The 14714-nt window shown below is 48.3% G+C and overlaps 1 protein-coding gene across 1 annotated transcript in view; it reads left to right on the forward strand.

The window, feature by feature from the left end:
- The window catches only part of kcnh8 (potassium voltage-gated channel, subfamily H (eag-related), member 8), a 127030-nt gene that overhangs the window by 87063 nt on the left and 25253 nt on the right, over positions 1–14714 (forward strand). Inside the window, exon 7 of the mRNA XM_072448412.1 lies at positions 8136–8342. Coding sequence (XP_072304513.1) covers positions 8136–8342 — 207 coding nt within the window. The remainder of the gene's footprint in view (positions 1–8135; positions 8343–14714) is intronic.

Here is a 14714-nt window from a genome sequence, read left to right on the forward strand (position 1 = left end):
AATATCTGAATTCCCGAGTCGAAACGTCTTGTTTTTTTCTAAAACGAGTCCAGATGAAACAACTGAACCTTTTCTACAAAGTCAAAAGAGCATACATCGCGAAAAGAGAAAATTACATCTAACTTGAAACAAATTTGATTGAATTTGGACTAAAAGGGTTTTGGAGTTTGAGAGTTTTAATTTAAATGCCCTCATTTGAATTGATTTAGTCGATTTTCCCTCTGGTCCTGTTGTGTTGTTTTTGTTAATTAAGTGTTTATATTTCAAAAACATGAAAAAAGAAAATATTTTAAAAAATCTAATCCGAGTTCAGCTCATTGAAAATGAGAACAACAAACTGCAGTGTTGTGTTTCGATCTTCGGGATCATTGTATATATATTACATTACTGTTCCCAAAGGAAAACATGTCCTCTGCATTTGACCCAGCCTCACTTTACTCGAGTAAATGCACTTGAAAAACCTTTTATAGAATTTGTACTTCTCAGAGTGTTTTTTTGTTCAGATCCTACTGTTCTGTCATTGATTCTTAAATTGTCAACACTTTATATTGACAATATGAAATTATTTAAACACTTGTATTTATTGCTCTGCTCCTTCAGATAAGATGTAGTTTTCTAATTGTTGTAGTCAAACCTTTTGCCTTGTTGCTGTTTCTTGAGTAATAGTTTACCAGTTACTTTTATGTACATTTCTTGCACCACTACTTTGTGCTTTTTCTTGAGTGATTTCATTTGGCGCTATAGTCCGCACCTCTAACGTTTTCCTGTTTAAATGGACAACAATACAACCCAATGCACCGCCGCTCCCCTTGAAGCCCATAGAAGAAGACACATGTATCGAGCGGCTGGCTCTAATGAAGACATCATTGTCTCATTAGTCACACAGAGGCAGAAGATTGCTAAAGCAGCTTTGTGTGTTTCCCATAATTCATTTCACTTGATCATGAGACATGCACAATGATCAATGTGAATGAACATTGATTATGAAATGCAGTGCCACAAAACCATGAAAAGCAAACTAAACTGACCTTAGTAGAAAAAAGCTTCAGTTGTTTCATCTGGACTCAGTTTGAAAAATTAGACGTTTCGACTTCATCCAAGAGTCATTGTCAATAAAAGAATTTAGGTCGAGAACTCCGATATTAATACTGTTCTGTGGTAAGACCCGCCCATTGGGAGGAGCCTTCCTGAAGTAGAAAGAGTTGTTTGTTTCAACAGAAACTCGCCCCTTGTATCTACCGAGCCTATTCAGAATCTTAATGGGCTATTAGAATCCTCTTTGTCTTTGTGAGACCCTGGCTCAACCACCCTGAGGACCTGATTAGCATCTGAATGTCCTGGTACTGGTCCTCTACCTTTCCAGGGGTTCAGTAACCCATTATAAATAACAGGAAGATTAAACCTTAGCCCTCCATTTATGTTTAAAGAAGGTCTTTCTTTTTTAACAAAAATAGCTTCCTTGACTCCTCTTTCAAACCATCTTTTCTCCTGCTTCAAACCTTCACCTCACCGTCTTCAAACGAGTGATTAGAGGCTTCAAGATGTCCACAGTACCACAGAACAGTATTAATATCGGAGTTCTCGACCTAAATTCTTTTATTGACAATGACTCTTGGATGAGAGTCGAAACGTCTAATTTTTCAAACTGAGTCCAGATGAAACAACTGAAGCTTTTTCTACTATGGAACACGCCTGGACGAATGAGGGATTACACCGACATAAACTGACCTTAGTTCACTTCAATCCATCTTTACTCCGGTTCGTCTGAATTTGTGTCACAATATTTTTGGCATATTGTCCACACCTTTGTAAGAGTTCTCTGCCCCTGAATGATCTGTCCTGAATGACACCCAAAGGAATACTATGATACCAATCAGTCCATCATCACTAAAGTGCACAGAGGAAATCAGTTGTTGAAGAGAATTTATGTGACTTAATGATTCCTCTGTCTGACTTTGTACAGACGGTGCACTGGGGAAATTTGTCTTTGTCTCATTGTTTATATGGGTCCCACCCAGTCCTCTAGTCTCTGTATGAGGGCCCCACCCAGTCCTCTAGTCTCTGTAAGAGGGTCCCACCCAGTCCTCTAGTCTCTGTATGAGGGTCCCACCCAGTCCTCTAGTCTCTGTATGAGGGTCCCACCCAGTCCTCTAGTCTCTGTAAGAGGGTCCCACCCAGTCCTCTAGTCTCTGTAAGAGGGTCCCACCCAGTCCTCTTGTCTCTGTAAGAGGGTCCCACCCAGTCCTCTAGTCTCTGTAAGAGGGTCCCACCCAGTCCTCTAGTCCTTGTAAGAGGGTCCCACCCAGTCCTCTAGTCTCTGTATGAGGGTCCCACCCAGTCCTCTAGTCTCTGTAAGAGGGCCCCACCCAGTCCTCTAGTCTCTGTAAGAGGGCCCCACCCTGTCCTCTAGTCTCTGTAAGAGGGTCCCACCCAGTCCTCTAGTCTCTGTAAGAGGGTCCCACCCAGTCCTCTAGTCTCTGTAAGAGGGTCCCACCCTGTCCTCTAGTCTCTGTAAGAGGGTCCCACCCTGTCCTCTAGTCTCTGTAAGAGGGTCCCACCCTGTCCTCTAGTCTCTGTAAGAGGGTCCCACCCTGTCCTCTAGTCTCTGTAAGAGGGTCCCACCCAGTCCTCTAGTCCCTGTAAGAGGGTCCCACCCAGTCCTCTAGTCTCTGTAAGAGGGCCCCACCCAGTCCTCTAGTCTCTGTAAGAGGGTCCCACCCTGTCCTCTAGTCTATGTAAGAGGGTCCCATGATGGACAGTGTGACTGAAGACTGAGGCTTTGCCCGTGTCAGTGTTCAGGCATTTTGTCTGCCATTGTCATTTGTGCTTAGAAACTGTTCAGCACAGACTTTAGAAATCTGGAGGTCACACATGGAGACAGCTGTAGATGAACTCAGACTGGTGATGATCTCATGGACAGTTTTGTCAGTTACAGGTGCAAAGTGAGTTAGCTCTAAGTGTCTTGGTGGTTTTAGGGTATTTTTTTGCATTTTGGGATTTATATCATTTTTAATGCCCTGAACTTTGTCATTAAAGAATAATGCAAACTCATTACACTTGGATGTGGAAATGAGTTCTAACGGCAGCTGAGCTGGAGGGTTTGTTCATCTGTTACTGTGGCAACAGGACACGCCCCTTGTTACTGCAGCTTCCAATTATTTCAGAAAAATATCTTTCCCTAGTTCTACATAAAATGAGGTTGTACATGTTCAGCTTTTCTTTGTAAATCTCTTTTTGAACCTGGAGCTTTGACTTGCGCCATTTCCGTTCGGCCCTGCGGCACTCCCTTTTCTGTGCCCTGACCCAATCATCATGTCTCCATGGCAACTTCTGCTTATTTTTAACCATTTTATCCTTCGTAGGGGCGATGGTGTCCAGAACATTCAAAACACTAGATGTAACAGAGTTCAACAAATCATTTACATTAGAACATGAGACATTTTATAAGTTTATCATTTCCATAAACAGAACACCTGTGCCATCACTTATGTGTCTCCTCTGAACAACTGCAGGACCAGCCTCTGAACAGCTGCAGGACCAACCGGTGGTTTGGGAAAAACAGACATGTCAAAGAAGACACAGAAATGATCAGACAGAGCAACATCGACCACACAGGCTTGTATACAATGCTTGTAAACAACAAAGACAACCGATGGGTTTCTATTTCATCTCTAAAAACACACAACTTCCACCATTCATTAGATAAGGATCCGACATTTAGCACAACAAGTTTCAGACAAGTTTCAGTGGGACTGGATGTTATTTTTTCACAGGGAATATGAATCAAATCTCTCAGATTGGGCACGATGACTCGCCTTTTGTTTTCTCATCTGTGTGATGTGACTACAGAGATTGCTCTAGGGGGGGCTGTTTCTACACAGTGCCCCAGGTTGGTTTGATTTTTATTAGGACTTCTAGTCCCGGCAACGCTGAGTGAGAGTGGAGATGGAAGGAGTGTGAGATGAAAAACAAATAATTGTTGGAGGAAAACCATGCCAAAAAGGGATGTCCTAAAATGCTACAAGATGTAAAAAAGATAAGAAGTGAAATTAATTATCTGACTTCACAAGAAATAGTTAAGAAAATGCTCTTAACCAAAGATATTATGAGACTAGGTGAAAATGTTCTAAATTATTATCATGGAAACTTAAAAAAACAACTGAAAGAAACTGAAAGAACAATTTTTAAAATAATGTCACAGGCAAAATGATTAAACCTGAACCAAACCAGACCAAATTCAATCAGCATTTGAATCCTTTTATAATTTTTTTTTTTTTTAATTCCAGACGATGAAGAAGACAAGATAAATTCTGGACACCCTTAGTTTGTCAGTTAAGTTTCAGAGCCTCTACGGTCCACTGTGCTCTGAGCATTAAGACATATAATAAAAGACATGAAATAAGATCAACATCATCGATAATATCTACCATACACAGGTAATTGTATCCAAATATAAAGATGTGTTTTTATGCAGAAGGCTGGGGGTGAAAGGCGGTGATAAAACCACACCAAGAAAAAAGCAATCCCCACAGCCCGATTTTATCCTGTGGTAACTTTTTCAAACATTCTCAATAATGTGGGGAAACGTGAGCCTGGTAACTTACGACGAGAGAAATGACATGGTCACAGTAACTGACATCAAACATATTTAAAATCGATGACTTAATTCAGTCAGCCTTGCGATAAGTTGGCCACTGTCCAGGGTGTACCCCGCCTAAGGCCCGAAGTCACTGGGATAGGCTCCAGTCACCCGCGACCCCAAAAGGGAACAAGCGGTAGAAAATGGATGGATGGATGGACTTAATTTAAAAAAAAAAATTGGGTCTTTTTACGATGGTCCAACATCAAGAATTAATATCAATGGTCACCTGACTCCGGAAAGGTGAGTCAGACAGGGCTGTGCCTGGTCTCTCCTACTGTTTCTTTGTATTTGGAACCATTGGCCCAAGTTATTAGACAATCAAAAACATTCCACGGTGTTACAATCGATGGGACAGAACATAAAATTGCCTGCTGCTGCTGCTGATGTTCTATTGTATTTGACCAAACCAGAAATGTCCATACCTCATGTGATGCATTTTCCTCAACAAATTGGTCCAAAAGGGAACAAGCGGTAGAAAATGGATGGATGGATTGGTCCAATGTTTGAATTCAAATTTAATGTACAGAATACTGAAATAATCTAATTTCGCCGAGTTTAACATTTAGAAATACCTGTTAATATGGCAATTCTGTTTGCTTATCTTAGATCACTCAGAAACAAGGAGAAAGTGTTAGCGTTAACCTCCAGAGTATCACTCTAAAACCAAGAAATCAAATGAGAAATCTGTGGGTAATAATGGACTCAGACTTGAACTTTAACAGCCACATCAAATCAATAACATCAGCAGCTTTTTACCATCTAAAAAATATATCCAAATTTGTCTCCAGTAGATTAGACTGTAACGGCCGCTCACTGGTCTCTCCAAACGAGCTGTAAAACAGCTGCAGTTCATCCAGAACGCTGCTGCTCGGGTCCTGACTAGAACCAGGAAGTAAAAAATATTGGAGGAAGATTATACCCTTCTATTTATTACTATAAAAAAGATCTTTACAATTGAGACTACTAAATTTAAGGTTTTCCCAGATGTCTCCATCGCTTGCAGACCCTTTAATTTTCCATCCCAAACCGGCTGTTTTATGAGTAAAAGGAAAAGGAGGCGGGGTTTACTTCAGCTCAAATCAGAGCGTTGCTGGTGTGATATTCCTTTATTGTCCCACATGGGGAAATTTCATTGGCGCAACGCAGATAGATACAGAGGTAGATACAGAAGAACAGATCACTTATAGGAAGTCTGAAAAACACTTTCAGTAGAAGATCTCCTATAAATAAATACATAAATACCATGGCATGTGATCCCGACAGTAATTGCACATGAATATGTGTCACGACAGCACATAGATTGCACATGAATTTCACAGTAATTGCACATATGACAGAATTGCACATGGTTAGGTCAGTATTGTGAGTGTTCAGGACGAACAGTGTTTATTATAAAGTCTGACAGCAGCAGAAGGAAAGACCTACGAAACCTTTCCTTCCTTTCTCTCACTGAAGCCGCTCTCCAGAGCGGACAGAGTGTCCTGCAGGGGACAGAGTGTCCTGCATTGATGTGAATCTAGCCAGGACCCTCCTGTCCCCCACCTCCTGCACCGAGTCCAGAGCACAGCCCAGGACGGAGCTGGACTTCTTAATGACTTTGTCCAGCCTCTTCCTCTCCCTCTCTGTGATGCTGCTGCTCCAGCAGGCCACACCTACAGGAGCTGATGCCACCACAGAGTCAGAGAAGGTCTTCAGGAGTGGCCCTGTCACTCCAAAAGACCTGAGTCTCCTCAGGAGGTAGAGCCGACTCTGGCTCTCCCTGTACAGTGCGTCTGTGTTATGAGTCCAGTCCAGTTTGTGGTTCAGATGAACACCAGGTACTTGTATGAGTCCACTCTCTCAATGTCCCGTCCCTGGATGTTCACTGGTGAGGGGGCAGTGGGGTGGCGTCTGCGGAAATCCACCACCATCTCCTTGGTCTTCCCCGCGTTGATGAGGAGGTGGTTCCGCTGACACCAGTCCACAAAGTCCTGCGCCAGTCCTCTGTACTCCACATCATCGTCGTCCGTGATGAGTCCGATGATGGCAGAGTCGTCAGAGAACTTCTGCAGGACACAGCTGTCCATGTCGTTTCTGAAGTCTGCAGTGTAAAGGGTGAAGAGAAAGGGCGCAAGGACAGTGCCCTGGGGACTGCACTGGACACTGCAGGTCCGAGTGTCAGACACACAGTCCCGGGCTCTCACAAACTGGGGTTGGTCCGTGAGGTAGTCCAGGATCCACTCTGCCAGGTCATACTCCACACCAGCCGTCTCCAGCTTGTCCCTCAGGAGCAGCGGCTGGATGGTGTTGAAGGCGCTGGAAAGATCGAAGAACAGAATCCTCACAGAGCTGCCAGGCTTTTCCAGGTGAGAGAGAGAGCGGTGCAGCAGGAGATGACGGCGTCCTCCACTCCGATGCCAGGCCGATATGCAAACTGCAGCGGGTCCATGGCTGAGCTCACGGTGGAGCGGAGGTGGTCCAGGACCAGCCGCTCCAGTGTCTTCATCAGGACGCGAGAGCCACCGGCCTGAAGCTGTTAAAGTCTTTGGCTCGCGGTGTCTTGGGCACAGGTACCAGACAGGAAGTCTCCAGACCTCCTGTCTGACAGATATGAAGCTCAATGGTCTCATACTGAGAGTCATGTGGTGCCTGAGGTTCCTGTACAGGTCTTATACTGAGAGTCATGTGGTGCCTGAGGTTCCTGTACAGGTCTTATACTGAGAGTCATGTGGTGCCGGGGGTTCCTGTACAGGTCCATTTTAAACCAATTGTTTTAGTATAAAGGTTTTGTACCAAACAGCCAGAACCAAGATTAAGATGACAAAAAGAAGGATTCTGTCCAGATTGTAAAAGAAAAAGGTTTGAAAAGAATCCTTTGACTTTGATAAACAGGCATTTACAAATAAGGAGTTATTACAACCAAGACATCAAACAAAAATACCACCATAAGACTTTGACTATATTTAATATTGATTAAAGCTTATAATCGGAACTTTCAAGAGGAATAATATCTAAATTATACAAATGTTCAGACTCAATCTGGAAATAGACACATTTAACAGACATTGGACCAAATAGACCAGCATTTAATGTACGATGTGCCGTGGTTTTGTTTCTGTTGATGTTTCGTGCTACTCGTGTTCTTTGTGTTGTAAATGGCGCTCTGGTTGTGTTCTATGGTCTTTGTTGAACATATTTAAAAAAAAAAAAAACACACAGAAAAACTAAAGAAAAAACAAAAGAAGAAGACTTTAAGTGGGTTGTGTTGTTGTCTTATTGGTTGATCCATCTGACGATCCCGCCCAGAAGAGCTTGGGTTGAGAATTCAGACTCTGAATAGACGAGGAAAAGAGTCTTGGCTGCTGAGACAAAGGAAAAGTACAGAAATAATAATTGGAGTACGTTATACTGACTGCTTGTTTCCCTGCCCCCCTTGTTTCCCCCTTGTGTCCCCCTGTGTGTCCCCCTGTGTGGCCCCCTTGTGTCCCCCTTGTGTCCCCCTTGTGTCCTCCAGGCTGGCTGCATGAGCTGGGGAAGCGTCTGGAGTCTCCGTACTACAGTCTTGGCTCAGTGAATGGCAGCAGTGGTCCTCCCATCCGCAGTGTGTACATCGCCTCCCTGTACTTCACCCTCAGCAGCCTCACCAGCGTGGGCTTCGGAAACGTGTCAGCGAACACCGACGCTGAAAAGATCTTCTCCGTCTGTGTCATGCTCATAGGAGGTAAGATTATTACTGATACTGATTCTCAGAGGTGGGAGTAAGTCATAAGTAAGTCTCAAGTCTTTATTTCCAAGTCAAATGTTTTTGTATGAGTCTCCTCAAATTCAGGCTCCCTCAGAATGTCCATTTCCTTTAACCCCGGAGGTCTCCTTTAACCCTGGAGGTCTCCTTTAACCCTGGAGGTCTCCTTTAACCCTGGAGGTCTCCTTTAACCCCGGAGGTCTCCTTTAACCCTGGAGGTCTCCTTTAACCCTGGTCTCCTTTAACCCTGGAGGTCTCCTTTAACCCTGGAGGTCTCCTTTAACCCTGGAGGTCTCCTTTAACCCCGGAGGTCTCCTTTAACCCTGGAGGTCTCCTTTAACCCTGGTCTCCTTTAACCCTGGAGGTCTCCTTTAACCCTGGAGGTCTCCTTTAACCCCGGAGGTCTCCTTTAACCCTGGAGGTCTCCTTTAACCCTGGAGGTCTCCTTTAACCCTGGAGGTCTCCTTTAGCACTGGTCTCCTTTAGCCCCGGAGGTCTCCTTTAACCCCGGAGGTCTCCTTTAACCCTGGAGGTCTCCTTTAGCACTGGTCTCCTTTAACCCTGGAGGTCTCCTTTAACCCTGGAGGTCTCCTTTAGCACTGGTCTCCTTTAGCCCCGGAGGTCTCCTTTAACCCCGGAGGTCTCCTTTAACCCTGGAGGTCTCCTTTAATCCCGGATGTCTCCTTTAACCCTGGAGGTCTCCTTTAACCCTGGTCTCCTTTACCCCCGGAGGTCTCCTTTAACCCCGGACGTCTCCTTTAACCCCGGAGGTCTCCTTTAACCCTGGAGGTCTCCTTTAACCCCGGAGGTCTTCTTTAACCCTGGAGGTCTCCTTTAACCCTGGTCTCCTTTAACCCTGGAGGTCTCCTTTAACCCTGGAGGTCTCCTTTAACCCTGGAGGTCTCCTTTAACCCCGGATGTCTCCTTTAACCCTGGAGGTCTCCTTTAACCCCGGAGGTCAAATCAAATCAATTTATTTTTGTAAGGCCCAAAATCACAACAACAGTTGCCTCTGAGGGCCACAGGGAGAAATGAATCAACAATGTCTGTGGTGGCGAGGGACGATGTCCCAGGGTCCTCTGTCCTTAGACTCTCCTTCTCGGCCAGGAAAAACTACAAAAAAAAACCTCTTTGGGAAAAAAGCGTAGAAACCTGGAGGAGTTCCAGTGAAGGAGAGATCCGACACTCACAGACGGACAGACGGACACAAGGAGACTGGAGCTGGACCCACTCTTCAGGCAGAAGAGGGACCGTCTGAGTCGAGCTGGACCCACTCTTCAGGCAGAAGAGGGACCGTCTGAGTCGAGCTGGACCCACTCTTCAGGCAGAAGAGGGACCGTCGGAGGCGAGCTGGACCCACTCTTCAGGCAGATGAGGGACCGTCTGAGGCGAGCTGGAGCCACTCTTCAGGCAGATGAGGGACCGTCCACACAGGGCAGGGACACTTCACCAGGGGAGGGGCATCTGGGTCCACAGGTCCTCAGGAGTGAGAGAAAGAAAAGAAGGCGGTGAACAGTTTGCAAGTGGAATCAAAAAATAAATATTGTTTGATAGAATAAGTAGTCAGAAGAAGAAGAGGATAGTGCTCAAGCTGACATACTTCCCCCAGCATAGTTACTCCTAGGGCAGCGTAGCTGAAGCTGTGGGTTTATGTTTCTGTTCCTAACTAGTCTGACCATAAGCGATTTCGAAGAGGAACGTTTTAAGCCTGGACTTAAATGAAGAGACTGTGTCAGCATATTTAACATGGGTCGGGAGCTGATTCCATAACACAGGAGCTTGGTAGCTAAACGCTCGACCTCCTACAGTACTGTTAGAGACTCTTGGCACCACCAGAAGGCTCTACCTCCTACAGTACTTTTAGAGACTCTTGGCACCACCAGAAGGCCAGCATTCTGAGAGCGAAGAGCTCTGTTTGGATGATATGGTTCTATAGCATCTTTGAGGTAGGATGGGGCCATGTCATTTATGGCTTTGTAGGTCAAGAGTAGAATTTTGAATTTGATTCTAGACTCGACGGGGAGCCAGTGAAGAGACTTCAGCACTGGTGTAATGTGCTCTCTTCTTTTTGTTCCTGTTAGTAATCTTGCTGCTGCATTTTGAACCAGTTGAAAGCTTTTTATGGAGCTTTTAGGACACGCTGCAAGCAGGAGTTACAGTCTAATCTAGTCGTTACAAATGCATGGATAAGTTTTTCGGCATCACTTTTAGGTCTCCTTTAACCCTGGTCTCCTTTACCTCCGGAGGTCTCCTTTAACCCCGGACGTCTCCTTTAACCCTGGAGGTCTCCTTTAACTCTGGAGGTCTCCTTTAATCCCGGATGTCTCCTTTAACCCTGGAGGTCTCCTTTAATCCCGGATGACTCCTTTAACCCTGGAGGTCTCCTTTAACCCTGGAGGTCTCTTTTAACCCTGGTCTCCTTTAACCCCGGAGGTCTCCTTTAACCCTGGAGGTCTCCTTTAACCCTGGAGGTCTCCTTTAACTCCGGAGGTCTCCTTTAACCCCGGAGGTCTCCTTTAACCCTGGTTTCCTTTAACCCCGGAGGTCTCCTTTAACCCTGGAGGTCTCCTTTAACTCTGGAGGTCTCCTTTAACCCTGGAGGTCTCCTTTAACCCTGGAGGTCTCCTTTAACCCTGGAGGTCTCCTTTAACTCTGGAGGTCTCCTTTAACCCTGGAGGTCTCCTTTAACCCTGGAGGTCTCCTTTAACCCGGGAGGTCTCCTTTAACCCTTGCAGCCTTCGTGACATGTTCTTTCACACGATCGTTAATAAACCTCATTCTCAGGCCTTGTAGTTTATCAGCTGCTGGTCTTGGTTGCCGTGGTGATGTGCTCTTTCTGTGATGGGAGAAACTTTAAGGTGTCTTTATTCGTACCTTTGGGTAAATTGGTTTGCAATGATTAAAAGACAGGCTCAACAGAGCGTCCAGGTCCTGAAACAGAGCGTTCAGATCCTGAAACGGAGCGTCCAGGTCCTGAAACGGCGCGTCCAGATCCTGAAACGGAGCGTCCAGATCCTGAAACGGAGCGTCCAGGTCCTGAAACGGAGCGTCCAGGTCCTGAAACGGAGCGTCCAGATCCTGAAACGGAGCGTCCAGGTCCTGAAACAGAGCGTCCAGGTCCTGAAACGGAGCGTCCAGGTCCTTGAAACAGAGCGTCCAGGTCCTGAAACAGAGCGTCCAGGTCCTGAAACAGAGCGTTCAGATCCTGAAACGGAGCGTCCAGGTCCTGAAACGGAGCGTCCAGGTCCTTGACACAGAGCTTCCAGATCTTGAAACGGAGCGTCCAGGTCCTGAAACGGAGCGTCCAGGTCCTGAAACGGAGCGTCCAGATCCTGAAACGGAGCGTCCAGGTCCTGAAACGGAGCGTCCAGGTCCTGACACGGCGCGTCCAGGTCCTGAAACGGCGCGTCCAGGTCCTGACACGGAGCGTCCAGATCCTGAAACGGAGCGTCCAGGTCCTGAAACGGCGCGTCCAGGTCCTGACACGGAGCGTCCAGATCCTGAAACGGAGCGTCCAGGTCCTGAAACGGAGCGTCCAGATCCTGAAACGGAGCGTCCAGGTCCTGAAACGGAGCGTCCAGATCCTGAAACGGAGCGTCCAGGTCCTGAAACGGAGCATCCAGGGCCTGAAACGGAGCGTCCAGGTCCTGAAACGGAGCGTCCAGGTCCTGAAACGGAGCGTCCAGATCCTGAAACGGAGCGTCCAGGTCCTGAAACGGCGCGTCCAGATCCTGACACGGAGCGTCCAGGTCCTGAAACAGAGCGTTCGGATCAAACAGAGCGTTCAGATCCTGAAACGGAGCGTCCAGATCCTGAAACGGAGCGTCCAGGTCCTGAAACGGCGCGTCCAGATCCTGAAACGGAGCGTCCAGATCCTGAAACGGAGCGTCCAGGTCCTGAAACGGAGCGTCCAGGTCCTTGACACAGAGCGTCCAGATCCTGAAACGGAGCGTCCAGGTCCTGAAACGGAGCGTCCAGGTCCTGAAACGGAGCGTCCAGGTCCTGAAACAGAGCGTTCAGATCAAACAGAGCGTTCAGATCCTGAAACGGAGCGTCCAGGTCCTGAAACGGAGCGTCCAGGTCCTGAAACGGAGCGTCCAGATCCTGAAACGGAGCGTCCAGGTCCTGAAACGGAGCGTCCAGATCCTGAAATGGAGCGTCCGGATCCTGAAACGGAGCGTCCAGGTCCTGAAACAGAGCGTCCAGGGCCTGAAACGGAGCGTCCAGGTCCTGAAACGGAGCGTCCTGAAACGGAGCGTCCAGGTCCTGAAACGGCGCGTCCAGATCCTGACACGGAGCGTCCAGGTCCTGAAACAGAGCGTTCAGATCAAACAGAGCGTTCAGATCCTGAAACGGAGCGTCCAGATCCTGAAACGGAGCGTCCAGATCCTGAAACGGAGCGTCCAGGTCCTGAAACGGAGCGTCCAGGTCCTGAAACAGAGCGTTCAGATCAAACAGAGCGTTCAGATCCTGAAACGGAGTGTCCAGGTCCTGAAACGGAGCGTCCAGGTCCTGAAACGGAGAGTCCAGGGCCTGAAACGGAGCGTCCAGGTCCTGAAACGGAGCGTCCAGATCCTGAAACGGAGCGTCCAGGTCCTGAAACGGCGCGTCCAGATCCTGACACGGAGCGTCCAGGTCCTGAAACAGAGCGTTCAGATCAAACAGAGCGTTCAGATCCTGAAACGGAGCGTCCAGATCCTGAAACGGAGCGTCCAGGTCCTGAAACGGCGCGTCCAGATCCTGAAACGGAGCGTCCAGATCCTGAAACGGAGCGTCCAGGTCTTGAAACGGAGCGTCCAGGTCCTTGACACAGAGCGTCCAGATCCTGAAACGGAGCGTCCAGGTCCTGAAATTGAGCGTCCAGGTCCTGAAACGGAGCGTCCAGGTCCTGAAACAGAGCGTTCAGATCAAACAGAGCGTTCAGATCCTGAAACGGAGCGTCCAGGTCCTGAAACGGAGCGTCCAGGTCCTGAAACGGAGCGTCCAGGTCCTGAAACGGAGCGTCCAGGGCCTGAAACGGAGCGTCCAGGTCCTGAAACGGAGCGTCCAGATCCTGAAACGGAGCGTCCAGGTCCTGAAACGGCGCGTCCAGATCCTGACACGGAGCGTCCAGGTCCTGAAACGGAGCGTCCAGATCCTGAAACGGAGCGTCCAGGTCCTGAAACGGAGCGTCCAGGTCCTTGACACAGAGCGTCCAGATCCTGAAACGGAGCGTCCAGGTCCTGAAATTGAGCGTCCAGGTCCTGAAACGGAGCGTCCAGGTCCTGAAACAGAGCGTTCAGATCAAACAGAGCGTTCAGATCCTGAAACGGAGCGTCCAGGTCCTGAAACGGAGCGTCCAGGTCCTGAAACGGAGCGTCCAGATCCTGAAACGGAGCGTCCAGGTCCTGAAACGGAGCGTCCAGATCCTGAAATGGAGCATCCAGATCCTGAAACGGAGCGTCCAGGTCCTGAAACAGAGCGTCCAGGGCCTGAAACGGAGCGTCCAGGTCCTGAAACGGCGCGTCCAGATCCTGAAACGGAGCGTCCAGATCCTGAAACGGAGCGTCCAGATCCTGAAACGGAGCGTCCAGATCCTGAAACGGAGCGTCCAGGTCCTGAAACGGAGCGTCCAGGTCCTTGACACAGAGCGTCCAGATCCTGAAACAGAGCGTTCAGATACTGAAACGGAGCGTCCAGATCCTGAAACGGAGCGTCCAGGTCCTGAAACGGCGCGTCCAGATCCTGAAACGGAGCGTCCAGATCCTGAAACGGAGCGTCCAGGTCCTGAAACGGAGCGTCCAGGTCCTTGACACAGAGCGTCCAGATCCTGAAACGGAGCGTCCAGGTCCTGAAACGGAGCGTCCAGGTCCTGAAACGGAGCGTCCAGATCCTGAAACGGAGCGTCCAGGTCCTGAAACGGCGCGTCCAGATCCTGACACGGAGCGTCCAGGTCCTGAAACAGAGCGTTCAGATCCTGAAACGGAGCGTCCAGATCCTGAAACGGAGCGTCCAGATCCTGAAACGGAGCGTCCAGGTCCTGAAACGGCGCGTCCAGATCCTGAAACGGAGCCTCCAGATCCTGAAACGGAGCGTCCAGGTCCTGAAACGGAGCGTCCAGGTCCTGAAACGGAGCGTCCAGGTCCTTGACACAGAGCTTCCAGATCTTGAAACGGAGCGTCCAGGTCCTGAAACGGAGCGTCCAGGTCCTGAAACGGAGCGTCCAGATCCTGAAACGGAGCGTCCAGGTCCTGACACGGCGCGTCCAGGTCCTGAAACGGCGCGTCCAGGTCCTGACACGGAGCGTCCAGATCCTGAAACGGAGCGTCCAGGTCCTGAAACGGAGCGTCCAGGTCCTGAAACGGAGCGTCC

This window comes from Eucyclogobius newberryi, unplaced genomic scaffold (assembly GCF_026437365.1).
Source record: "Eucyclogobius newberryi isolate DKJ021-1_F unplaced genomic scaffold, fEucNew1.0.hap1 SCAF_16, whole genome shotgun sequence".
NCBI lineage: Eukaryota > Metazoa > Chordata > Actinopteri > Gobiiformes > Gobiidae > Eucyclogobius > Eucyclogobius newberryi.